General features: G+C 38.2%; 1 protein-coding gene across 1 annotated transcript in view; it reads left to right on the forward strand.

The window, feature by feature from the left end:
• Nucleotides 1-10,193: 10,193 nt before the first annotated feature.
• AKAIN1 (A-kinase anchor inhibitor 1) overlaps nt 10,194-27,769 on the forward strand; it is a 48,106-nt gene continuing 30,530 nt past the window's right edge. Inside the window, exon 1 of the mRNA XM_004742763.3 lies at nt 10,194-10,310. Within this exon, the coding sequence (XP_004742820.1) occupies nt 10,295-10,310 (16 nt within the window). The 5' untranslated portion in view covers nt 10,194-10,294. The remainder of the gene's footprint in view (nt 10,311-27,769) is intronic.

Below are 27,769 nucleotides of genomic sequence, written 5' to 3' on the forward strand. Positions count from 1 at the left end.
TTACCTAAATAGTGTTGATGAGGCAATTCCTGAGTGACTGGCTTAACACCCCATTACTGGGAAAGCGAACCCTGCAATTAAGTCTCAGTTTGGTGACTTGGGGCTGAGCATGAGTGGCTCCATTTTGGGCCTGTTGTTTGTTTTTCACAGATTCCTGTGAGAGTTCCCTGAGGTTAAGAAGGACTGGAGAAGGGGGCCTAAATTTCATCTACCCAGACAACTCACTGTTTCCAGTATATATCCTTTCAGCATCAGCCTGGAAGAATTTCAAGAGGCTAGAGATCTTTCTGAGCTCTACATACCCTTGAGAGTCAAATGAAGGTCTTGGATTTCTCCAAATTCATCTAGGCTACCAGTCATTTCCCTTCTGAGGGCTCTTCTTGGACTCACCTCTTCTTGGGCTAACCAGGGTTGGGACACAGACATGGGACAACAATCTCCTTTTTTGGAGACCCTGCTAAATCTGTACTTTCTTATCTATTCTTGTAAAACCAAAACCAAAACCAAAACTTGCCCCCAGAATGAATTTTCAAATGAACTATGCTTTTTAATATTTTTTCTTTTCTCACCCCAACTCTGTTTATTTTATAGACTTTATAATTTTAGCCCTGGGGCCTTGAGGCTAGGACTTAAAAAAAAAAAACACAACAAAAATAAACAAAAACAAAAAAACTTTCCCCCACCACTGTTCCAGCAATGAACTGAAAGCCTTAGCTTTTAACATTTTAGTCTTGGCTCTGTATTTCAAGCACTTACTTTAAAATTCAAATGCTCAGAATTTGCTTATTTATTTTCTGAACTCATTTCAATGTCTTTATAAAACAATAGGATTCAGGAACCCCTGGGTGTCTTAGTGGGTTAAGCATTTGACTCTTGGTTTTGGCTCATGTTGCAATCTCAGGGTCATGATCTCAGGGTTATGATCTCAGAGTCATGAGATTAAGCCCAGGAAAGAGCTCTGTGCTCAGCAGGGAGGCTGCTTGAGATTTTTTCCCTCTCTCTCTCCCTCTGCCTCTCCCCTTACTGACCCTCTTGCATGTCAGTGCTCTCTCTCTCTCAAATAAATATTTAAAAGAAAAAAAAAAGCAATAGGATTCAGCCTAAATGTCTACTATTGTTACCTAAATTGGTGTAAAAAGGAATTACTGACAATGAAAACCATCAATTTCAATTTCAAAATGTTATCATTCTACTTAAGCATTATTAGTTTATTCAAGAACTTCTAACTATTTTCCCTTTAGATTTGTATGGTAACATCTTGGTACCGTTGACCCTTGTACAATGGGGGTTAGGGGTGCCAACCTCCCTCCTCCACACTTGAAAACAGGTGTGTAACTTTTGACTCCCCACCCCCCCAACAAAACTACCAATGGCCTACTGTGGATCAGAAACCTCACCATAACATAAACAATCAATTAACACATGCTTTGTGTGTTTTATGCATTACATACTGTATTCTTACAGTAAAATAAGCCAGAGAAGAGAAAATGTTAAGAAATTATAAGGATAAGAAAATACATTTATAGTACCGTACTGTAAAAAACAATCCATGTGTAAGTGGACCTGTGCAGTTCAAATCTGTGTTGTTCAAGGGTCAGTGGTATTTCTATGTCCAACTCCCTCCCCCACTGATAGAAGGCGAGCTGGGAGTTTCATTATCTTCTCTGCCCTTTGTGCACCTACCATCCAGGAAGACTTCAACAGCCCAGACACGTCACTCTCAAGACTTTTTTGCATCCTCTCTGCTGATTTTTCAGCAGTCACTCACAGAGCGGCTCTCAAGACCTTGTCATACAGAACAGCTCCACCTTAGGCTCAGAAATCTTGCCTTGGTCATGCCAGCTTTCTTATGCCTTTGCTCTCATGATGCTAGTCTTTCAACCTTGTAAGTTCTAGCCCAGAATGACCTCTTATTTTCCTCACTTATTTCCCCACCCCAGAGAGTTCTTGTACCTTAATTTCTTTCCCTCCCCAAATTGGATTCCATTGGTTTAGTGGCATTCTCATGTGTTAAAGGAAAAATCCAACAATCATAAATTTTGAGAAGGTCGGATTGGCTTTATGCAGTGATTCATGAGTTGGGCAGCATCTAATCTAGCAGGATAAAAAGCTCTGAAGAGGGGGTGCCTGGATGACTCTCTCAGTTGAGCAGCAGACTCTTGTTTTTGGCTCAGCTCATCATCTCGGCATCGTGAGACTGAGCCCCATATGTGTGGAGCTCCCCGCTCAGCAGGGAGTCTGCTTGAGATTCTCTTTTCTCCCACTCCCTCTCCTTCTACCCCTCCTCCTCCTCATGTGAGCTTTCTCTCTTTCAAAAATAAATAAATCTTTAAAAAAAAAAAGACTTTGAAGAGTTGTATAAGGTGAGAGATTTTTCTAGACCAAAGTGATTAGGAACAAGGATGTCATTTGCTGCTTGGTTAAAGCAGTGTTACTTTTCTTTCATGGAGCAAAGGGAAGCCTTGAAGCCTGGTCAGGTAACTTGTGCTGATCAGGCAAGTGCTGATTGGTTGATGTAGGCCTTCCTTTTCTGGGAGAGCCAAGCATAGACAATTAGGTAAGTTTTGCTCTGCTGACATGGGGACTTAGCGTGCATGACTCCATTTTAGGCTTACTATAGATATCTTAGCACATCTGTACCCTGAATTTATGTAACCATACCACCTGATACATATTTGCAGACTTCAGCTGTGTCTGTGTTCTTCTCTCCCATTTCCCTGTCTTTTTTCTCTACCAGACTCTAAGCTACTTGAGAGCATGCCTGTGTCTTATACTTCTGAATACTTAGTATCTGATACTGTCCCTAGTATTGATCCCCTGATTAATAAATGCTTATTGAATAAATGAAGAAAAGAATAATGCCTGTTTGTAAAATAAATTACAACATTTATACCAATTTACTCATTCTTCCATCAATAATTCAATAAGTCAACACATAATAATATAATAAATATAAACAACAAATACAATGAATTCAAAATGATTGAATAGAAAACGTGAAATTATTTGAGATTAAAAACATTTTAAAAATCAGGCAAAAATGAGTTAGCATATTTTACAGGTAATTCTAGTTCTTAAAATACTGTATTTTGGGGGCACCTGTGTGGCTTAGTTGGTTAAGCATCTGCCTTTGGCTCAGGTCATAATCTCAGAGTCCTGGGATCGAGCCCCACATCAGGCTCTCTGCTCAGTGGGAAGCCTGACCCCCCCCTCTCTGCCTGCTCTTCTGCCTACTTATGATCCCCTTCTGTGTCAAATTAAAAAAAAAATCTAAAACATATAAAAAATTACATTTTTAGGATATTCTTACCCATATTTCTATTTATTAGAAATATCAGATTGTCAAAAATTGTCTTTTAGATCAACCTTATGGCAGTATACTTTACATTAAGTAAAATGCACTCACTATAGGTATACAGTTCAGTAGGTTTTGACATATGCATACGTCCATGTAACCACCACTAATAGTAAAGAGAGAACACATTTCCATCCTCCCCAAAACTTTCTTTGTGTTTCTTTTCAGTTAGTCCCAATTCACCTTCCCATGTCTTCAGACCCCAGATAACCACAGAATTGCTTTTTATCATTATAGCTATTTAGACTTTTCCAGAATTTCATATAAATGGAATCATACAGTATGTACTCTGTTATGTCTGGTTTCTTTTGCTCAGTATGTTTTTGAGATTTATCATATTGTTGTCTGTTGTCTCTATATGCCACAGTTTATATAGCCATACAATGTTGACAGACTTTCTGGCTATGATAAATAAAGCTATTGTGAATGTTCATACATAAGTCTTTGTATGGAGACAGTTTTCATTTTTCTTGGGTATCCATGTAGGAGTGGAATGGATAGAGAAGTCCCAGGGTAAGTATATGTTTAATATTAAAACTATGAAACAGTTTTCCGAAGTGGTTGTAACATTTTACATTCCTACCAAAAATGTATGAGAGTAGTTCCATAGCTCATCAACATTTGCCAGTCTTTTTCATTTTCTCCATTCTCCTAGGTATGTAATGATACCTCACTATGGTTTAAATTTCTATTTCTCTGATGACTGATTGTGTTGGGAAGTCTCCATATGCTTATTGTCCATTAGTAATGCATTTCTCTTATGAAGCACCTATTTAAACATTTTGGCAAGTTTTATTTGGGTTGTTGTCTTATTGAGTTACAAGAGTTAGGAATATAGATGTCATATATACATATTATAAATATTTTCTCCTAGTCTGTAGTGTGCATTTTTATTTTCTTAGCAGTGGTTTTCAGATAGAGGATAATTTTAATTATGAAGAGGTCCCATTCATCAATTATTTTCTTTTATGATTCATGCTTCTTGTGTCTTATCTATAGGAAATTTTTTTCTATTCTGATGTTCCAAAGGATATCTCTTCTGTTACAAGGTGATTTTTTAAAATAGGCTAAAAAGTAACCAAAGAGTCAGCATTTCTATATTTTTAGCTACTATGGTCTAAAAAATAATACTTCTCTGATACTAAAATCCCTGTGTAGTGTTGTATGACTCTTCTACTTCTGAACTGAAACTTTGAATAGAGATGCAAAGCTTTGAACAATTGTTTAAAAAATTTTAGTGTTTCTTTCTTTTTAAAATATTTATAAAATATAAAATATTATTGAAGTATAATTGACATATATGTTAAATTAACTTTAGGTATATAATACAGTGATTTGAAAATTCTGTACATTACTCAGTGTTCACTACTGTAAGTATAGTCAGGATCTGTTATCATATCCTATTACAATATTATTGATTATATTCCCTATGCCATACTTTTCATCTCCGTGTCTTATTTATTTTGTAACTAAAACTTTATATCACTCAATTCCCTTCACTTATTTTGCTAATCCTCCCACCCCTCTTCCCTTTGACAGCTACCAGTTTGTTCTCTGTATTTATAAGTCTGTTTCTGTGTTATGTTTGTTTGTTCATTTGTTTTATTTTTTAGATTCCACATATACATGATATCATTTGGCTTTCTCAGCCTGACTTATTTCACTTAGAATAATATCCTCTAGGGCCATGCGTGTTGTCACAAATGGCAAGATTTCATTCTTGTTGTTTGGCTGAGCAATAAAGTTATTATTTCCAAAGGTCATGATTAAATCTATTCCCAAACATACAGCCCAAGTCAGCTAGATATAAGAAGAGCACTCAACATCTCAATTTGGACTATAATGGAGATCTAATTTTTGTCATTATACTTTTAAAAAGGGTTTTTTTTATTCTTTATTTTTCTTGTTTAAAAAGTCTTTTCTGAATCTCTCAATCTGCCACTTTTTTCTGCCTTTACTATCTTTCTTCCTTTATATAGGTGCTTAGTGGGAAACTCTGTCTCAATTTCCTGCTGCTTCTCTTTTCCTTTCTCATATCCCTTTCCCATCTCTTATTTTCCTCTTTTTTTCCAGAAGATTGTTTTTCTCATTGATTTTTCCTTTCTGAAATTCACTTAGTGTGGAACTTATCCATTTCATGTATTTATGTTTAATATTATTTTACTTGGTGGGGTAACGAGAAGGGGGAGATGGAGAGGGAGAGAGAATCTCAAGCTCAGGGGGGAGCCTAACCCAGGGCTGGACCCTAGATCATGACCTCAGCCAAAGACAAGTGTCAGATGCTTAGCTGACTGAGCCACACAGGTGCCCCAACTTAGTGTGGCACTTATAAATAAACAGGTAAATTTTTGTATTCAGAATTTGTTGAATAAGATTTATAGTGTCTATTTACAATCTTAAAGTTGAATATTGAGTTGAACACTTCGTGCTTTTTAAAAACTTACCAAATTTGTTTTAATTTGAATTTGTTGATTCTCCCTCTCCTGTCACCTAGTAAAAACTTTCTTTTCTGTGTGTGACTTGGGAGAACTTTTTGTACAAAAATGGACATGGATATATAGCTCTTTGGTAGGAAAAAAAAGGTCTTCAAACAATGTTAGATTTATTTTTTCATGAAAATGTTCATTGTGCATAAACACACTATAAGATTATAACTGTTCTAATTTACTTTTTCCAATAGTTGCTAATGTTTCCTTTCAGAAAATTTGGCAATGTTATAGACTCTTTTAAAGCATCTCACAGGACTTATACACTACTTCATAAAATGCAAACCTACAGAGACACTGTCCTGTATTCTTTGAACCTGTAACATTTGTTAAAATTTCCCATTTCTTTTCCTACAACAGTGTAGTCATTAATTTTATTTTCCTTTCCCTTTTATTCTATCCTCTACCTTCATTTTTTTTCAATTTATGCCATTTCCCTCTCTAGATGTATTTTTACCTTGCGTTCTTTAAGTCTTTACAGATTGGATAACACAAAAATTAGTTTTTCAGTGTCTTCTTCCTCATTTGGTTTTTCTTTTTTCATGTCTATGTCACATTCTTTCATTCCTTTTTTTAAAATTCCTGCTCAATTCACCTCTATAGCCTTCCCTAGGCTCAATTCAACAGCTTCTTGCAGTTTTTGGAAGAAAGGAGTCCTTCCTTTTCCAGCACTTCATTTCTGTAATCATTTGAAACCTACAAGCCAAGACATTTGGAAAAAATTATGTTTCAATGCTTCATAATGAAAATTCTTCTTTTCAATCTATTTCAACTGTCCTCAGAGATACTAAAAAGTATTTGAAATTATACTTGGTTGAATAATGCATTAAAATGAATATGGAGCCTGAAGAATCAGAGTATGGCTGGAGCCAAGGTGAGCTGCAAATAATGCAAACAGTGGGAGTATCTCAAGATGGGTTTTCAAATTTTTTCTATTTTTTAAAGCTCTAAAGACCAACAAGGATAAATTAATGTTAGAGGGAAGAGATGAGAACTGGGGGAAAGTTTGAGAGTTATAGCTCTAATCTGTCTATCATAGTTTCTTTGGAGTTTCTAATTTAATGTCTGTATATCATGTAAATCACTACTTCATAGTGTGACCATGTTCATTTTATATAAAATATTCTCCCAAGATTCCAAGTAAAATAGTTGATTCCATTAAGTGACTCTTTTTCTTCTGTGCCTTTCAGTTCATCTACCTCCTTGTTCAAATGTCTATAGGTAGGAGTGCACAGTTTGATAAGTTCAGCATGAGAGCAAGGAAGTAGGGATATGTAGTCCAAATTGTTCACTGTCTTGCTTCCTATCAGTATTGCTATCATTGACTGGAAATGATAGTGCTGGAATGAGGTAGATGGTGGTGGTGGAAGGGGTGGCTGCCTCTCTGATGGATGGCTATTTCAAAATGAAGTGGATTGTTTGACTAAAGAATGAGTTGCCTTGAGTGAAGGTGTTTAAACAGAGACAATGAGACTATACTTGGGAACATAAGCCTCTGCTGTTGACTAAGACTAGATCTATCAAAGAATCTGTGTCTAATGGTAGAAAAAAGGGAAACTTTTTTTTTTCCCTATGAGACAGACAGTGTTATTAAATTTATCATTTACACCAAGATATTAAAAAATCTAGTAGCCTTATTAAAGTATTTAAATTAATTCAACAGAATAATAACTCCAGTGGTAGCAAAAATTGGAGATGATATTCTTGAATATAAAATTTACTGATGAAATAATTGTAAATAAAAAAGGTATTACAGTGCTTGGGTTTTACTGGGAATAATATTAATTGCCCTAATTAAATATAAACAAGCAAACACTGGGTTGGAAGTATATTGTTCTGTGGCTAGGTAGCAATATTTTGTTGTGTGGAGAAAATGAAGAGAAAGAAGGGCAGAAAAGAGCTGAGAACAGGCTGAGGAGATTTTTCTTTTGTCCTTGGCCTGTTGCATTAGTTTTTACTACATCATTATTACCTGCTGCTGCCATAGCAAACTAATCAAGGATGTTCTTGGGACCATTTTCAGGCATTCTTTATTTCTACTACTGTCTTGGCTTCTGTGGAGGCCAAGCTTGGAAGTCTATGGGAATATACTTGCATTCCTTCCTTATTTAACATTTAGGAAGACATGCTGAGGTTGGAGGTGGCATAAATAGTTTTTCACTTTTTAAATGCTGATACGTTGAATACCTTGCTAATCAAAATATATTTTATGGGCAGGCAGTGCTCTGCAGCCTGGACATTACCTAGGAGCTTGTTAGAAGTGCAGAATCTCAGAATCTGTCACCCACCCTGATCTACTGAATCATAATCTGCATTTTAAGGAGACCTCCATGGGATTTAGATGCCCACTAATATTTGAAAAGTTTTTAACCTATTTAGTTTGCATTCCTATAGGGTATCATCTGTTCCCTATGTGTCAGCAATTTCCTGGAATGGGCTTAATTGGGGCTGCACACTCTCTTATTTAATCTGTTCATACATCATTGCATTTAATCCCCAAACAAACCTTCATAATACCTTAATCCTTATATTGCAGATGAGACAGTTAAATGACTTATCCAAGGTCACACAGCTAGTAAATGGGGGACTTGAGTCTGACTCCTCAAATCTTTTCTCTTTTCCTACACCACACTACTTTCTCTTTACCTTAATCATGAATAATTGTCTATGCATGAAGAGAATAAAGCCCATTAAAAAAAATAAAGGTTATAAAAAGGCCTTTTAAAGAGGACTTGCAGTCATTCAAAGATTATTTCAGAGTGTGTCGCACTTCTGGTGATAAAGCAAAGAAGACAGAATGAAGCACCCTTGGTCCCTGGTTTTGGTGTAATTCAGGGAAGTAAAAGGACTGCATCTTGTCATGTCCATACCTTATCCTGCCCATCAGCTGACTTGCATCTTGCTGCTGCTGAGGCAGGTTCCATCTGCTTAAGCCTGTGTTGAGCCAGGTGCTAAGAGCAGCACTGATTGTGTTGTGTTGAGGCTGCCCATATGCCTCCATGCAAACTGAAGATCAAGAGCCGTAAAACTGTTTGCATTCTAAATCTATCAGATGGCTTTGAACAAAACCAGCGCCAGTAAGGCTATTTGAATGCTTTAATTTGGCAAAAGAGTGTAGAACCTATGGCCACCAACCAAATTATTAAGAAATATTGTATTTCCAGGATAGCTGTATTTTCCAGGGAGAGGTGCAAGAAACCCCATAAAACACTGGAAATGACCCAGATCACCCTTTGTTCTTAGAAAACTCCTTTCAGCTGCAAAAACAAAGAATAAAACCCAAAGCAACCTGACATCTGCTTTGAGGCTGGAGAATCCTGTTGTCTTGTTAGCTCTGGGGTTATAACCCAGATAGACTTGTTCCAAGCTGGTAACAGCTAGTCTGGGCTATCCACACTACACAGACATTTCTTGGGGGAACTAGATAATGACTTAAAAATGAGCAGTGAATTAGAAGCATGAAGTGAGTGCGAGTCATGTCCCAGTCACTTTAGAACTGGGTGTGTATGGGAGGCCCAGTTCTCAGTCGGATGAAAGTAGGGGAAGTACTAACCTTTCTTGATCAGTCTAAGGGCTGTTCTCATACTTGAAGAGAACTCTTTTGGCTCAACCTTTTATGGAGTGTGTGAGGGTCTCAGTGAAGACATACCTCACTGAGGTCTTTCTTGTGCACTGGCCAGCCCTACTTTCTCTAAAATGATGACCTTGAGAGCCTCCGAGTTTAGGAGCCTCAAAGTTTAGGCCAGTTCAGCCTCCTGGGGGGTGGGGCCTGATAGGGGCGCCCTCTTCACGTGCTCCAGTCACCCTGTCCTTCCCTCTAGCTCTCTTTCTGACGTTAGCAGCGGAGACTCAGAATGAGGGAGGAGTCAGGGACCCCAAGGGCCCATTACTTGGAAGCCCCACCCCTCTTTTAGAGTCACCCAACCCGGAGAACTCAGAGTCATCCTCAAGAGTAAAGTTCTTTGAATTATATATATATATAAAAGGGCAAACCCACTCTAAATGTCAGTCCAATATCCACGGGGGCGAGGGACAGCAGGTAATTAGAAGCAATTAGCTGTCCCCCTGCCGGGAAGCCGGGCAATTACCTTTTTCTCTCTTCCTCTTCCGTCCTTCCTTCTCCCGTGGAAGCGATAGAAGTGTTTTGCTCCCCAAGCAGCAGTGTACGCTGAGCTGGCACAGGAATGAGGGATGAACTGAGCAGGATTCGGTCTCCTCCTCCCGCCGCCGCGGTAGCCGCCGGCAGAGCAGTGCATTGTGGAGGTGAACGCGCCGCAGCCGCTGGAGCTGGCTTCCCGGGATCGCGCGGCGGGGAGCTGTCCGAGGTGCTGAACGTCCCGGCCCCTGCACGCCCATCGCGCCCATCTGACCCCTCCAAGTCCTGGCCTTTCTCCCATCCCTCCGTCTGCCTGTCTATTCTCCTCACCTAGGGGCGTAGCGTCTGGAGGAAATCATGGTGTTCGCTCCAGGTATACCTGCACCTTGCTTTTTCACCAGGTGTCCAGGCGGGGATCGGGGAAGAGAAGGGAGAACATAGGGAGAAAAGGCCTTGCCTCCCATCTGCGGGTTTTGGAGTTACTGTCTGAAAACTAGGGGCGGGAGAGTGCCTCTGTGCAGTCTTCGCCTCTCTCCCCAGTCCCGTCCCATCTGTCCTCTAACCATCCCCAGCTCTAGTCCCGTCGCTGCTCTAGCCGCCTCGTTCCTCCACATCCCATCGGAGCTCAGGCACCTTGAGAATTGGGACCTTTGCCAGACACACAGGCGCCTACGTGGGCGGGAGGGTGGAGAGATCCGGCCAGGAGTCCTGGGCTTCGGGATACTTCGGTGGGAATCTTCTTCTCTGCCACTTAACCCTCTGCAAAAGTGGCAAAGTAACCCGGTTCCTCCCGATGTCCTGAGGAAAGAAGTGGGTGAAGCCCACGGGAGTGGGACTAAGGGCAGAGGAGCGTTCCTCCTCAAGGAATTCGACCTGAAACTCTGGCAGGAGGCTGCAGCTCGGAAGCTGCTACTGCGGCGCCGCTGGCTGTTGCAGTGTCTTTTACGAGCTGGCAGTGAAGGACTTTGGTCCTTTTGCTGCTATCTGTGGCTACAAGTTGGCAAAGAGTCAGATTTGCCTGCAGTTGACCGGCTTACTGGTGTGTGCATGTGTGTGTATTTGAGCAATGTCTGTGTAAGTTGAGCATTGGGAGAAAACATGGTCATTGTTAACCTAGGAAGCTGTCTCTAGGGGGTACATACAACAAGGTCTTTCTCTCAAATTCCAGGCTCTGCTTTCATTAAATACTGCTGTGGGGGAAAATGGAGTATGGAAAAGAGTAGAGGAGACTAAGACTCTAAGTTTGTTATGGTTCTTTCACTTGAAAGGTTTGTTTGCATTTGCTGTAGCCATTAGACCTCAGGTAGCTAGGGAGGAAAAGTATAATGCAATTTTAAAAGGGAAGAATTGAGTCTGGGTTAACTTGAGAAAGGGAAGTTCCCCCTCCCCACCCCCAAACAGGATGTTAGCTGAGGAAGCAGGAGTGAATTTCTGTCAGTCCTGACACTCACCACAGGCAGTGACTCAGATGATGACTTAAAGGAAAGTCCAGAGGCCCTTCTTCTGACCATTTCAAATTATTCAAGGGGGGAAGTTGTTCTGTACAGTGAAGGACATTCAATCAGCATAGGACCTATGAAGTTGAAAAAAATAGTTCTTGGTAGCATTTATAAACTACTTACCATTTTGTAAAGCACTTTTATGCCATTATTTCATTTGATTTTCAAATTATCCTCTGAGGGATGCAATATTTCTCTTTTATCAGCCCCAGGGGGGCTGATTTCGGATAGTCTTCCCAGCCTCAGCTGGAATTTTCTGGGTCCTCTGATTCTCTCAGAACCTATCTTCTTGACAAAATGCCTTTTCTGTCTCAGGGTAGACGCTTTTTTGGACGAGGGTCAGATATAACCCCAGGGAAACGTCCTTCCACTTCTGGGGTGAAGATGAGCTAGTGTTGTCCAGAGTTAGGGTTGTTGAGTGAAGTTAACCAGGCATTTTCTAAAGGCATGATTGTGAATGAAAGACTGTGCAATGAGCAGTGAGTAATTCCTGGAGAAGACTGAACTGGCTGAAGCAGACTACTGTTTGCACAGGGCTTTACTTTTCCATTTTTCTTCTAAGTTTTGTATTAGTTTTATTTTTTTTACCCCTGAATGGAATGTAGAAGTTATTCATAACTGTCAGAGATGGTATAAATTGACCTGGATAGGATATGTTACAGAAACCTGTGGGGAAACACTTTTTGGGTCATTTCTTCAATTTCGAGTTTTTCTTAAAAATTATAAGCATTCTGGGACAATAAGAATAGGGTGTTAAAATATTGTGTTAACTTACCTTTTCATCTACTGATCATATGTCTTCCAACTCATATAGTGATTTTATTCTGAAAGAATATCAGAACAATGAATTGTTTTTGAACTCTGCCAGATTTTCATCATTACAGCCTCATTTCTAGGACTGTTGTTTTTCTAAATCTCTATAATCAGGGATCCAGATGTTTTGTGCTAGTCAAGGGAAATACTCCTCCATTTTCTCCAAGCCACCCAGGAAGGGAGGGAACAGAGGCATGCACTATGATTATTCCAAAATTAATAAGGTAAAATAAAGTAATAATCCACAATGAATATAATAAGTTTACATGGAACTGTTTATAAAATTGGGTCAGTGGGTACTGTGCCCTTCTAAACCCATTGTAGCTCTTTGGGTTTTAGAAAAGGGAAACAAGAATCCTGAGGCCTACTTCTGGCCTTGCCTATGTGGATTGACCTGCTTTGAATGATTCTGCTGCCTCTTCACTTACCTTAAAGGCAAAGGCGAAAAGTTACAGAGATTCAGGAAGCAATTTTCAGTCCCGAAGTACATGTAATGAAGGAGAAATGATTGTAAATTTATATAACTCTACTTAGGATTCACTCTTATTACATGGTATAAAACAAACTTGCAGTCTCTTGTTTCAATTAGTCTACAGATTATAAGGAATAGGGGTTAAGCTGGGCAGGGTCTTTGAGTGTTATCTTGGTTCACATAGTGCAGACAACTCAATTCTATACTTTTCTTCCTTCTTATACCATTCATAGACTTTGTAATTTATGGGGATTTTTATTTTATGCATTTTAATATTTAAACTCCTTACTAGTAAGGGACAATGACTCCTAATTAAATAAGGATTCAGTTATCTAAAACCTATCATGCATTTCTTCTTCTCTCTAAAGGAATGGTGCAAAATTAGTAACAGTTAAATGAGTAATAAAGTATAAATATATTAATTTCTCCTTAAGTGACATCTATCCTTAAATATAGATTAAACTAAGCTGGGGCACATGGCTGAGGCAAAAAACAAAATGAGACCCCTTGTTTATCCTGAATCTCTTATCCATTTCTCCTCCTTCCTTTCCCCACAACTGAAGGTGGAATCTTTGTAAAATAATGTGAGAAGATTTAGAAGCATATCAGCAATGCCAAATGAAAGAGGGTAAACACAACCAATATGGAAAAATATTTTGGCCTGGTGCATAGCACTAAATTGACCCAAGTTTCTTAGTTTGTGGCTATGAAAAAGCTTCCGTTTGGGAGGAAAAATGTTTTGGGATGTCTGGAGTTTACATATGGTGCTGGTTTTGGGGGGCAGAAATCAAGGCATTATTATGCATTCATGGACAAAGTCGAAGTAGAAGAAAGAAGAAAAACCAATGGGCATTGATGTTGAAAAGTGAAAAAGAATTCAAGAAAATTTCAGCATATTTCTTGGCCTATTCCAGGGTGAGAAAGCATATGTCCACAGATTCTAATGTTTTTTCAGTGCCCTGGTTTCATCCAAAGAATTTCAGACTCTGAACAATCAGATTAACAACTCCTTCTTCCTTGAAGAAGAGCTAATAAAGAATAGATTGTGAGGGGTGCGTGGGAGGCTTTGTGAGTTAAGCCTCTGCCTTTGGCTCAGGTCATGATCTCAGGGCCCTGGGATCGAACCCTGCATCAGGCTCTCTGATGGGCCGGGAGCTGCTTCCCCCTCTCTCTTTGCCTGTTGCTCTGCCTGCTTGTGATCTCTCTCTCTCGCTCTCTCTCTGTCAAATAAATAAATAAAATCTTAAAAAAAAAAAAAAAGAAAGAATAGGTTGTGAGATATAAAGTGAAAACAGAAATTTCCTTATCCTTGGGCCATCCCCCACATACCCTATTCAAGAATTAATGTAACTCTTTTGTGGATAGGTAATATATACTTGACTTGTTTGGATTTCCTTCAAGTAACATGTATTATCAAGAGAAAGATCTTTCTTCTCATTCATGAATTAGATTAGGTATGATAACAAGGATTTCAAGGTGAAATAAAAATGGTGTCATTGTAAACAATTGAATAGCCAGGTTCTTGACTTCTAAGATTCGTTTCAAAAACCTTTAGCAACAATAGTTCTACAGAGAGCTATTAAAATATCTAAGAAAATATTTATTGCAAGGTAATTATAACTTTTATTTATTTGTATAAACCTCTTACCAATTGCTGAGAGATCAATGAATAAATAAATGATATAATAGACTGTCCTAACTTTAAGGTTTATAAGCTGCCAACTTGGGCAAAAAAATTATCTTCTGTTAGCATAAATATTTTTTACTTTTATTAATTATTTTTATTTTATTAATTATTTTTAAAAATTACCTACGGTTAAATAGACTTTAACAAGTTGACTTTCGGATACGTTGTGAATTATGGGTTAAGGTTTATTTTTTATATGAATATTCAAGTATTGTTTTATTATTTATTTATTTTTTAAAAGATTTTATTTATTTATTTGACTGGAAAAGATCACAAGTAGGCAGAGAGGCAGGCGGGGGGTGTGGGGAGCAGGCTCCCCACCAAGCAGAGAGCCCGATGTGGGGCTTAATCCCAGGACCCAGAGATCATGACTTGAGCTGAAGGCAGAGGCTTTAACCCACTGAGCCACCCAGGTGCCCCACAGTTATTATTTTTTAAAAAGATTTTATTTATTTATTTGAGAGAGAGAGAAATACAGAGAGGGAGCTCTCACTGAGTAGAGAGCCAATGCTGGGCTCAATCCCAGGACTCTGAGATCATGCCCTGAGCCGAAGGCAGATGCCACACAGGTGCCCCTATGAATCTTCAATTATCCTAATACCATCTGTTGGCAAGATAATATCTCTCTGTTGAATTGCCTTTGTAACTCATTAAAAGTTAACGGGCTATATTTCTGTGGGTCTATTTCTGGTCTCTATTCTATTTCATTCATCTATATGTCTATCCTTCCACTAATACTATGTCATCTTGCCTTAGAGTAAGTCTTAAAATTAAAATTAAGTAGTACAATACTTTTTGTTTTTCTCTTTCAAAATTGTAGTTCCTTGGACTTGCCACATAAATTTAGAATAAGCTTGCCTATATATACATAAAATGAAATCTACTGATCAGTTTGTGGAGAATTAATATCTTAACTATGTTGAGTCTCCAGTCTATGAACATGATAGTTCTCTTCATTTATTTAGTTCTTTGATTTCTCTCATTAGTATTTTATACTTTTCAGCCTATAGATCTTGTGTATGTTTTGATAGATTTATACCTAAATTTTTTTGGAGGGGGGTAGTTACTGTAAATGGCATTTAAAAACAATTCAATTTCTAAGAGTTCATTACTAGTATAGAAATACTTTTTTTTAAATCTTAATCTTGTTTCCTATGATCTTGCTTATCTCTCTTATTAGTTGTAGGAGCTAACTTGTAGATTTCTTAGGATTATTTTTAAAGATTTTATTTATTTATTTCATAGAGATAGAGGGAAAGAGAGTGAGCACAAGGAGGGGGAACTGCAGAGGGAGAAGCAGGCTCCCCGCTGAGCAGGGAGTCCTATGAGGAACTCAATCCTAGGACCTGGGATCATGACCTGAACCCAAGGCAGTCACTTAACAGACTAAGCCACCCAGGCACCCCTCTTCTAAGTTTTTATTTAGGCACTCATCTTGTTTGTAAATAAGGACTGTTTAATTTCTTTTCCAGTTTTTTGCATTGGTAAGGGCACTAGCACGCTATTAAATAGAAATAGAGTGGAAATTTTAATTTTAGGGGAAAGCATGCAGTCTTTCACCATTAGGCATGATGTTAGCCATAGAATTTTTCACTGATGCTTTTTATTAGGTTGAGGAAGTTCCTTTGTAGTCCAAGTTTGCAGTGAATTTTTATCATTAATAGACATTGAATATGATGAAATTTTTTTTTGCTTCTAATAATATGTAATGTTGGTTTTCTTTTTTAGAGTATTAATGTGGTGGGTTACACTGATTGATTTTCAAATGTTGAACCAGCCTTACATTCCTGAGATAACACTCATTTGATTATGATTTATTGTTCTTTTCATATGCTGAAGGATTCAATTTGTTAATATTTTTTGAACAATATTTTGGTCAGTGTTCATGAGATATATTGGTCTATAGTTTGCTTTCCACATACTATTTTTTTTAAAGATTTTATTTATTTATTAGACAGAGATCACAAGTAGGCAGAGAGGCAGGCAGAGAGAGAGAGGAGGAAGCAGGCTCCCTGCAGAGCAGAGAGCCCGATGCGGGGCTCGATCCCAGGACCCTGGGATTATGACCTGAGCCGAAGGCAGAGGCTTTAACCCACTAAGCCACCCAGGCGCCCCTCCACATACTATCTTTATCTGGTTGTGATATCAGTATAAGGCTATCTTCATAAATAAGCTAAGTATTTCCGCCTTTGATTTTCTGAAAGTGTTGTAGATTGGTATAAATTCTCCCTTAAATGAATTCATCGGTGAAGCCATATGGGCTTAGAATTTTCTTTGTGGGAAGCTCTTTAAACGTGAATTCTATTTCTTTAATAGATACAGGACTGTTCTGTTAGTTTGGGGTTAGTTTTGGTAGTTTTTACAGAAATTGGTCCACTTTATCTAATTTACTGGATTTGTGTGAACAAATTTGTTTGAAATACTCTCTTATCTGTTCAATACATGTAGGATTTATAGTGCTATCTTCCTTTCATTTCCAGTACTGGTAATTTCTGGCTTTTTTGTTTGTTTTTTGTCAGTTAGGCTGCCGGAATGTTAATTTTTTATCTTTTCGAAGAAACATCTTTTTGGTTTCATTGATATTCCTTAATGTTTTTCCTATTTTCGATGTCATTGATTTCTGCTCTTTATTGTTTCCTTCTTTCTACTAGCTTTAACTTTATTTTGCCCTTCTTTTTCTAGACTTAAAATTAAACTTAGATTATTTATTTTAGATCATTCTTTCTTCTAGTATAGACATTTAATGCTGTAAATATTCATCTAAACAGTTCTTACAACTTTTAATGTATTTTTATTTTCATTCAGTACAAAATGTTTTGTAATTTCCCTAGATAACCTCTTCTTTTCCCCATAGATTATTTAGAAATACATTGTTTAGCTTCCAATTACTTGGGGATACACTACATATATCCCTGTTATTGATTTCTACTATAATTCCATTATGATCAGAGAATAAGCTTTCTGTGATTTTAGTTTTGTTTAATTTGTTAAGGTATGTTTATGAGACAGAATATGGTATATTTGCTGTATGTTTCATGTGCACCAAAAAATGTATATTTTGCTCTTTTTCGATAGAATGCTCTATAAATGTCATTTTGATACAGTTGATTACTAATATTGTTCATTTCTTCTATATCCTAACTCATATTCAGCTTACTTGGTTTATTGATTATTAGGCATGAAGTGCTGAAACTTCTAGCAAAAATTGTGGATTTTCCCATTTTTTCTTTTGGTTTGACACTTTTTGCTTTATGTATCTTGAAGCACTTTTATTAGAGAGACAAAAATCTAATAGACTGTTAGGTCTTTCTGAATTGACTCTTTTATCATTTAGTAGTGTCCTTCTTTTTCTCTGGTATTTCTCTTAGTCTGTAGTCTCTTTTGACTTATAATAATATAGCTACTCCAGCTTTCTTTTGATTAGTGTTTGTATGGTACTGTCAATCCTCATTATTCACAGACTCCATATTTGCAAATTTGCTTCTCAGCAAAATCTATTTGTAAAATAGATCAATCAAAATCAGTACTTGCAGCACTTCCTCTGCCATTCAAGGACATGTACAGAATGGCAGAAAAAATTGAGTTGCTTGACATGCATGCTCCCAGCTAAGGTTGAACAAACAACACTTTGCCTTCTTACTTTAGCTCTCATACTATAAACAAATGTGTTTTTTGTGGTCTGTTTGGTTTTTCACACATTTATACTTTTTGCTGGTGATGTCACTCTTTAGTGTGGTCCTCAAGTATAGTGCTGAGGGATTGTCTAAGATTTCTAAGTAGAAGAAGGTAGTGACATGCTTTATGGAGGGAAATGTTAGATAAGCTCCCTTCAGGTATGAGTTACAGTGCTGTTGGCTGTGAGGTAAATTTTAATAAATCAACAACATATATTAAATAAAGTGTCCTTAAACAGAAACACACATAAAACAAAGTAACGTATTAATCAGTTGACTAAAATGTTATAACCAGAGGCTCATATGTACCTAACCCTGTATTTCTCTTAGGAACAATGGTTCCATATTTGCTAATTCCCTGTTTGCAGCTACTTTATGGAACACAACTTTTGTGAATAATGAGAATAACCTGTATAGTATTTCCTATACTTTTATTATTTTTAAAAATTTTATTTGTTTATCTGACCCAGAGAGAGAGAGAGAGTGAGACAGCGAGCACAAACAGGGCAATGGTAGGCTGAGGAAGAGGGAGAGATAGTCTCCCTGCAGAACAAGGAGCCCAATGCAAGCCTCGATCCCAGAACCTTGGGATCATGACTTGAGCCAAAGGCAGACGTTTAACCAACTAAGCCACCCAGGTGCCCCCATCCTTTTGTTTTTAAGTCACCTTGGTCATTGTATTCAATGTGGGTTTCTTGCAGACAGCATATTTTTGGGTCTTGCTTTTTAATCAAATATTTAGTTTTAAAGGTTTAAGTTCGTGGCTGACTGCCTGTATGTCTTTCTCTTATTATTACTGTGTTTTCTAATTTCCCATTATTGTTTAATATTAAATAATATTTTAACATTTGAAAATTTTTGTTGTTAGAGTTTTATAAATTTTAATAAGCATAGATAATCTAAAAGAAAACAAAAATCACAACATTACCCACCACTGTTGATATTTTATGTATAACTTCTCAGACCTTGTCTCTATGAGTATAGCTCCCACTTTTCTAAACAAAAATATTACCTTGACATGCATAATACTTTTTGACATGATTGTTTACACATGCACTGTTACCATATTTTCATGCCATTTAGCTGTCTAATACATATAATAATAAAAAAAAGAAGACATGGAACAAATGTTGCCATTATCCCCCTTTTTACAGATGATAAAAGTAAGACTCAGAATGTCTGACCAATTTTATGTTGTGTAACCAAGATTTGACATTGGATCCATTGACCTCCTAAAAATAGGATAGTTTTTAAATACATAGCAGGTAATGAATAATATGTACATTAGGATTAGAGACAAAGAAAAAGAGATAAAGCTGTTCTCCTGTGGAGAAAATCTGCATGTTGAGAACCCCTTCTTCCAAATTAGAGTTTACAACTCTCAACCACACAGAAATGGGCTCTGTGCTTTCACACTTCTTGGATTCTTCATCTACTCCAGGCTGCTGCTGTTGGTGATAGAGGGAAAGAGTGGACAGACAAGATTGCCAAAAGTTGACCAGGAGGGAAAGAAAAAAAAAAAAAGAGCCAACAAATTTACACAATGCTTGATAATTTTCAAGCCACAAGGTGCTGTCTGCAAGATAGTCTTTGAGTTGAAATAAATGGCATTGGAATAAGTATTGCCTCTCCTTCTCTGTATAACTGATGAGAATATTTCACTTATTCCAGAGCAATTCAAAGATGACGCAAAGTTGGTTGTTGCAGAAGCATGGATTTAAGGACAGTTAGGTGTAGGCTCCAAAAGCTTACCTCTTCCATGTCTACACTTAGTGCAATTGGGTAAGCCATCCAATCTTGATGATTTGCTGAGTTGCAAAATGAAGATCATAGTACCTATTTTCCAAAATGTTAATGAAGATAAAGATGAAGTGTCTGGTCCACAGTAGGCTACATGGTAGCTATTACTGATGTTATTGTTTAAAAAGGAAATGAATAGTAATGTGTTTTTATATACATATTCAGGGTTATGATTTCAAAATTGGACCATCAGTCTTGGAAAGCTCTACAGTTAATTTTCCTTTTGCAGAAGAAGACTGACTTACAGGTTCAATATGTTACCTGGGTAGAGGTTATTGAACATTAAAGCCAAGTGCTATGACAAACTGAGTTGATGATAAAGCAGATGTCTGAGTGCGTCCTGGGATGAATAAGTTATGAATCATGAAAAGTTGCTGTTTAAAAGCCAGCAGCTGCATGCTTGAAAGCAGATGGCCATCTTGCTGATCTGAATAATCCTGATATTGTCTAAATTTAAAAGCTGAATGGTAATTTTCTGGTGAGGATATAAAGCATTATGTTTTAATATTTAACTATTTAATTAGGGTAGATTTGTATTTTGAATACGATGTTTTATTTCATATTCTCTTTGTCTTTTGTGTGTGTGTGTGTGTGTGTGTCTTTTGTCATAGCCACACACACATTCTTAGATACTATTCTTTGAATATTATCTTTGGTCCTACATGAATCTTCTTGGGAAGAAAGTTTTTCTTCTTCTTTTTATAAAGATACTTTCTTGGTGAAACAACCACAGTCACTAACCAGAGATAGGGACAGGTGTTAGAGTTTTCCTTCAGAAGTTGTTCTGACTTGCAATATTACTTTGAGTTAATTAACCTGCTTCCTGTGCCTCGTTTTCAATCTTTGTCTAAAAGCCACCCTCAACATCTCAGAGGGTTCTCAGTGTGAACATTTACTTGACAGAAGAGATAAACATAAGAAAAGGGAGGGCAGCTAACATTTGTAGAAGACACATTGTGCACTGCGTGTATCCCATGCATTTTTCTTAATGCTAGGAGCAACTTTATAAAGTACATGCCAAATTGTTTTTCTTTAACTTGTCGCTAAAACACTGCTTCATGTTTCAAACAGTGACAGATGATCTATTTGCTGAAACTAGTAGGCAAAAATGCAATGCTTTTTCCCATTCCTTTAACATTTTTTTCTTTAAAATGAGAGAAATAGTGTTTATGGTACTCAAGAAATATGCTCAAATTAGGAATGTGATATCTCCATTGTGGACACCTTGCATAAACTGTATGAGGGATCTGTTTGGTGTTTAGACAGAGAGACTTCATAGAATCCATATCTTGTGTTGCCTGACATAAGCTGTTAATATTTTTTCTCTATAGAATTTATTTCTAACATTCTTGTGTACTTATTTCTGCCTCTCCACTTTAATTTTACATTTTTGTGGGAAGGAAAAATGAAATTATATGTTTCTTGCAGCACCATAAATGAGATTTTGATCACCCCTGACCAGGGAATTTAGAATGAAATTCCCTATAGTCTTAATTGCAATCTGACTCATGTTTCAGAATAGATTATTTCACCACATCATCAGGCCATGCTGTACAAGTCAATAAATAATAGTTGTTTTGCTCTAAAAATAACTTATGTTAAGAAGGACAAACATTATAGCTTCATTTATCTTGCCATTCTTTCTTGTGTCTATAAGGCGATACCAGTTGGGTGGCCCCAATCAGTATTTATTAGACTGGAACTCAGTAAAAAGAATAAGCATGACCCTTCTCCACTCAGAACCTTGGACCAGAGCAGATCCCCTTAGGAAAGGTCGGGTGCAGCTTGGCTTGGGGAAAGAAATGTAGTAACCTTTGTAGGAACAGAACTGGGGATATCAAGAAAGGTCATCAGTAAGTGAAGGGGGAGGGGGTATAATACTTTATATATTTTCATTCACTGATTCAAGAAACATTCACAGACTCTCCTCTGTGAGCCAGATGCCCTGCTCTGTGCTCAGTGCTAGGACTTCCTCATAAATATGCATGTACAAAGATTAGGGTCCCTTAACTGAAGAGTAGAGAGTAGAGGGGGTCAAGAGGAGAAATGGGTCAATTCTGTAGGGAAGGAAGTGACCGTCTTGCCTGGGTCTGATTCCTTCTGGGAAGCCTGCCTTGGGAATGATTGAAGACTTACTTCAATAGAGAAACCCTTCTCTCTGGACCATTTTTTACTGCCACTGGGCTGGCTGTGTGTAAGAACCCTGTTTGTGAGTGCTGGAGTGTAAGACTGGGAGGCATAACCAGGTAGAACGACAGAGTCTCTTTTGTCTTGTCCTTTTAGGTACAGATGTGCACTTTATAAGGAAATAGTCTCAGGTGCTTGGTGGTTCAGTCAGTGAAGCTGCTGCCCTCAGCTCAGGCTCCCTGCTCAGTGGGGAGTTTGCTTGTCCCTTTCCTTCTGCCCACCTCCCTGCTCCTTCTCTCTCTCTCTTCTCACAGTCTCTTTCTCTCTCAAATACATAAGTAAAATCTTAAAAAAAAAAAAACAAAAAAAGAAAGAAAGAAACAGTCTCTATTATCCTGAAATGACAATAAGGATACCCCCAAGGAGACTTGAAAGAAGACTCTTTAAGAGGAGCAGAGGTATTAGATCTGGGCCTGACTCTGGCCTCCAAAATTCATCTTTGTTTCAGGTCATCTCTGTTTAATGACCACATGACCACTGCCACCACTAAGATGGGGTGAGGGTGTTCTGTGCTCCCTTTAAAGCATTGCTCAACATGTCTTTTCCTTTTCTAACCTATAGCTAAGGAAAACTTTTATTGAACACTAGGGGAAAACCCAAAGGAAATGAGCATTCAAACATACTAAAAGGATCAGGATTTTGATCTGGCAATAGACAATTTACTTCTTGGTCCCTATTCCTGCCCATTCCATCACTGTCTGTGCTGTACCTCAGGATTTCTCAATGCTAGCTACACATCAACATTACCTGGGAAGTTTTTGTTGTTGTTGTTGTTGTTTTTGGTTTTTTTGTTTGTTTGTTTTTTGTTTTTTTAAAGATTTTATTTATTTATTTGACAGACAGGGATCACAAGTAGGCAGAAACACAGGCAGAGAGGAGGAAGCAGGGCCCCTGCCGAGCAGAGAGGCCGATGTGGGGCTCGATCCCAGGACCCTGAGATCATGACCCGAGCCGAAGGCAGAGGATTAACCCACTGAGCCACCCAGGCGCCCCTGTTTTGTTTTTTTTAAAGACTGTTTATTTGAGAGGCAGAGAGAATGTAAGAGAGCATGAGTGGGGTAAGGATCAGAGAGAAGCAGACTCTCAGCTGAGCAGGGAGCCCGATGTGGTACTCAATCCCAGGCTCTGGGATCATGACCTGAGCCAAAGGCAGGTGCCCAATGAAATGAGCCACCCAGGCAGCTCTACCTTGGGAGGTTTTGAAATATATTGATGCTCTGGGTCCTACCCAGACTGGTAATATAAAGTAAAATCTCAGGTTGTGTGCTCTAAGCAAGCATAAGTGTTTGTTAAAGGCTCTCTTGGTGGTTAATTGTGCATTTAGGCTGAGAACCACTGATCAAACTTCCAAGAGCAAGCACAATAGGTAGGCAGCTTGTCTGGTTCCTTATACTCCTATTTCTTACGTATCTTCTCTTCTCAGAACAGGGCACATACAAGTGCTTTGTATACATTGGATGAATGAATGGGTGGATGAATGGACAAGTGGTCATCTTTCTTTTTACCACATAGTCATCCTATTAAACTAAAAACCAAGAGAGGATTTTAACTCTCCTGCCCCTCTGGGGCCTTCCCACCCAAGTGCTGCTCTGGTTTGAGGAAGATACCTCTTCTGGTCATTGACAGGACTGTAGGATTGTCACTGATTAAAAGCTGGTGGTGTCTTCTTCCACTTGTTTGTGGTGAGAACTCAGTCACTCAATGGTCATAGCAGTCATACTACCAGAATTACACACATCAGTTAACAGGAGGGTCTGTAGATCCACAGGCAGATGAGTCCTACTGTAGTTAAGCAAGGGAGTCAAAGTTGAGTAAGCTTAGTACTCCAGTACAGGGCAGAAGGCAGGGACATATGGCCGCAGAGGGACATCGACCAGGGATTTGCACCAAGGACCTTGGGGGTGATATCCCTCTTGCTTGGTGGTTTGCCTGCAGGCATTACTCTGAGACAGGGTCTGGGTCACACCTGAGGAAGGAATAGGGCAGAGCCCAAGATATATGTGCCAAGGATTGCTCACCGGTGTAGACTCTGTATGCTCTCCAGTGACATTCTAAATAGCTTTTCCTGTTCCTACAAGAATCTTGGTCAAATGGAAAAATGGGGATAGCTTTCTTGGCTCCACATTTCAGAAGGGCACTTTACTGCAAATTTTAAACACAGAAGAAAAGAATCAAAGTAATATATAATCAAATCAATTTTCCTTTAGGCTTAAGATATATTTTTGTTATATAATTTAACTTAGAAGCAATTTATATATAGGAAAATTAGCATATTTATTATTTATAGAGTATTACATACAAGGTATGAGTCTGGAAATACATTTTTAATGCTGTTTAATATGCTAAGTGTCCTATTTTGTTTTGGAAATCCTGGTATTGAATTGCCTAAATGTTTTGTTATACTGTCATAAAAGGCAATTATATATATTTAATTTTTGAAATCGTTAGTCTTGAAATCTTTTAGGAAAACATAACTCAAAATTAACATATAAAGTATACAAGCCACATGCCATTAGAAAACATTACATGGCTTGGGATCAGAAACTTGACTTTAATACCAGGATTTTCTACATACCTGCTAAGTAATTCAGAAAAAGTTACTTAGTCTTCCTGAACCTCAGTTTACCTAACTATAGAATAGTAATAATAATACTCTTTCTTATCATATAGGGTTGTGATAATGATTTATAGAGAAATGACTATGAAATATGCTTGATAAAAATTTGAGTTATAATTTGCATTTACAATTTTTTAACCTTAATGAGAGGCTCACCTTGCATGAATCTGTAAGAAAAAAGTCTCATGATATCCTTAAGCATTTTCCACCTTTTTACAAGCTCTCTGTTGACCCTGCAATATGTCATTATTTTATTTTATTTAAGTTTTATTTATTTCAGTAATCTCTACACCTGAACTCATGACCCCAAGATCAAGAGTTGCACACTCTTGCAACTAAGCCAGCCATGTGCCCTTATATGTTGTTATTTTAAATATATGTTCTCAAAATTGATTTTCTTGAGGACCACCTGTGGTGTGCAGTTTCCACTGTCTCTTTCTGCACAACATTTACTGAACTATTTTTATTTCACTTTTTAAAATGAACGTAGTCTGACAATGTGCTCTACTTTGGCTTACCTATGAGTAAGGAAGAATGGAAAGTCAAGCAATTAGGACAACCATCTTTCCTCCCCTCCCCCCCATTTCATTATTTCTAGCATCAATGATTGGCTAATATAGGGAAGTAACAAGAGGAAGGAAGACTAAGGTAAGGTCCCTTGGTCATTCATGTTTCCTAGAATGCCGTTGCCTTCTTTCTGTGTCCTAAGATATGGTTCTAACAGCAAGTGTCACCTCCTCCCAAACCCTCCCTCATTTGTAGACATAACAACTTGTACTTCCTTTGAGGCTCTGAGCTTTGTTGAATTCATGATCCAATGGAATTCTGTGTTCAAAGGGCATTGCTAGAGTAATATGTCTATGCAAATGGGGTAACAAAGGAATGACATAGAGTGTGCTTCTCTGCACAGGCATATGCCTCATTGTCCCATTGAACTTCACTCACAAAACAGGCTCAATGATAAGATTATTAAGAATTTCAAGATGGCAATAAGAGAACACTAGCACAAGCACCAGACTCTTCTGAATGTGGAGCTCCGTGTGACTGCCCCAGTCACATGCCTGTGAAGCTGGCCTGGGATATGGGCATTCAGTTGTTAGAGGCTAGGGATGCATGTATATGTCCCACAGTGTCCAGAACAGCCCCCCACTTCAAGTCACTGCTGGAAAGGTTGGTATTCTGTCTCCGAAAAGCATCTGAGGCCTGTGCACAAGGACAGTTGTCTCCTTTTTGGTAGAGTTTTCCCATGATGGAGCCTGCTCTGTGTTTGTATGTGTGTGTGTATGTGTGTTTTGTTTTTTTTTTTTTGCTTTGTGTTTTATAATGTCATGGTCATTGTACTGGAGACAACTACTGTCTGCTTTTTGAGGGGGCTGTTTACTTATCTATGGTCAGACCCCTTAGTACTTCATCTAATCAGGCAGTTTTCCTTACTCCTCTCTGCTGTCGGTTTACTGAGGAGGCCAGACAAGGTCTCCAAGGTAGACATTGACTGCTCCTGAATGTTGTACATGGACCTCAGTGTTTCTGCATGTAGGGCCCCATTGAAAGGGAATCCTCAGAGCACCACCTCTCCTACACAGATAGACACTGGGAGAGGTAGACCTCAAGAGCTTGGACCTGCTTATGCTGTGGTTCCCAGGGTTCTCTTAGCCAGGCTGGACCATCTTCAACACCAGAGTCCACAGCACTTTTGTAACTTCTTACAAGTCTGAAGGTTCAAAAAAAGTCTGTGGGAGATGGGGGGAGGAGGTTTGGGAGAAGGGGGTGGGATTATGGACATTGGGGAGGGTATGTGCTTTGGTGAGTGCTGTGAAGTGTGTAAACCTGGTGATTCACAGACCTGTACCCCTGGGGATAAAAATATATGTTTATAAAAATAAAAAATTAAAAAAAAATTTTAAAAAATAAAATTTAAAAGAAAAAAAAAGGTCTGTGGGAGAAAAGCTGGTTTAAGCCACCAGGACACTGAGGGCAGGGAGCAAAAACAGGGATAGAATAAATGCATCAGTGAGGGGAGGCTCTGGGCAAGTGTTTGGAGCATCTTTCTTGGATTTTGTTCTTCATGTGCCAGGAAGAGTACTAGGAGCGGGTGAACAAAATATACCAGACAGCCTAGAAGTAATCTTGTGCCCCCCTTTTCTGGCTGTAATCCCATTTCTAGGTCTTTAACCATGAAAAGCAGGTGGCAGAGGAGGGCCTGTGCCGAGGAAGGCCCAGGTGGGACAGGTGTTTGCTGCTTTCCAGCACTACTGTGGTCAAGGGTTTGGTGATCACCAACCCCACTATGCTTCCGTTCTCCTAGAACTCAGGATTGTTCTATGAACCTTATTTCTGAATTCCCAGTGTGCACAACAGAGTTTCATTCATATTAATTATTTATTAGGCAAATATTGTGTGCCAGACCTGGGCTAGAGCTAAACAGACATGATCCCTACCCTCAGGGGCCCTAGTATGTTTAGGCACAGAATCGAGAAAAACAACACCTGCCAGTAGCCTTGACAGGGTTTTCTCCTCCAAAGGAAAGTACATAATTTTATTCCAAGTACAATACAACAAAAGTCGATCCACTGATTTTTGGCTCATAGTCGCGTTGCCAGCTGCTTTGGTTGGACTTTCGTGTCATTGATGGCTGTTCTTCTTTTTGGACATGGGGAAAATGTCAGTATCTTAAATCAATGATTTGGAAAACAGAAAATACACAGAAATTGGAAAAGCTATAAAATATAATACAATACACACAAGGTACCAACTACAGTGCCCCATTATTTGATATTTGATTTTTGTTTTGCTTATTTCTTAAAAAAAAAGGCATTTAGCAATTGTGTTTATCAAGGAAATGCACATGTATTATGCAGCAGTGCTTTGGTCAGTGAAAGCAAGTTCTCTCTTGGGAAAGGATTTGAGCATTTTCATGGCTAGTAGTAATTAGAATGGTTATTACATTTTTATTTTGCACATTATAATATCAGCTTGCAGTGTTTTAGTGATTAAATACTTTTAACCAGTTGTGAAATGAAACGTTTCTCATCATCCTAACTCCGACAATATTTAAATACAACTTTTCACCAAATCATTTATCT

Source organism: Mustela putorius, unplaced genomic scaffold, assembly GCF_011764305.1.
Source record: "Mustela putorius furo isolate JIRA1106 unplaced genomic scaffold, ASM1176430v1.1 tig00003858_pilon_pilon_pilon, whole genome shotgun sequence".
In the NCBI taxonomy this organism is placed as follows: domain Eukaryota; kingdom Metazoa; phylum Chordata; class Mammalia; order Carnivora; family Mustelidae; genus Mustela; species Mustela putorius.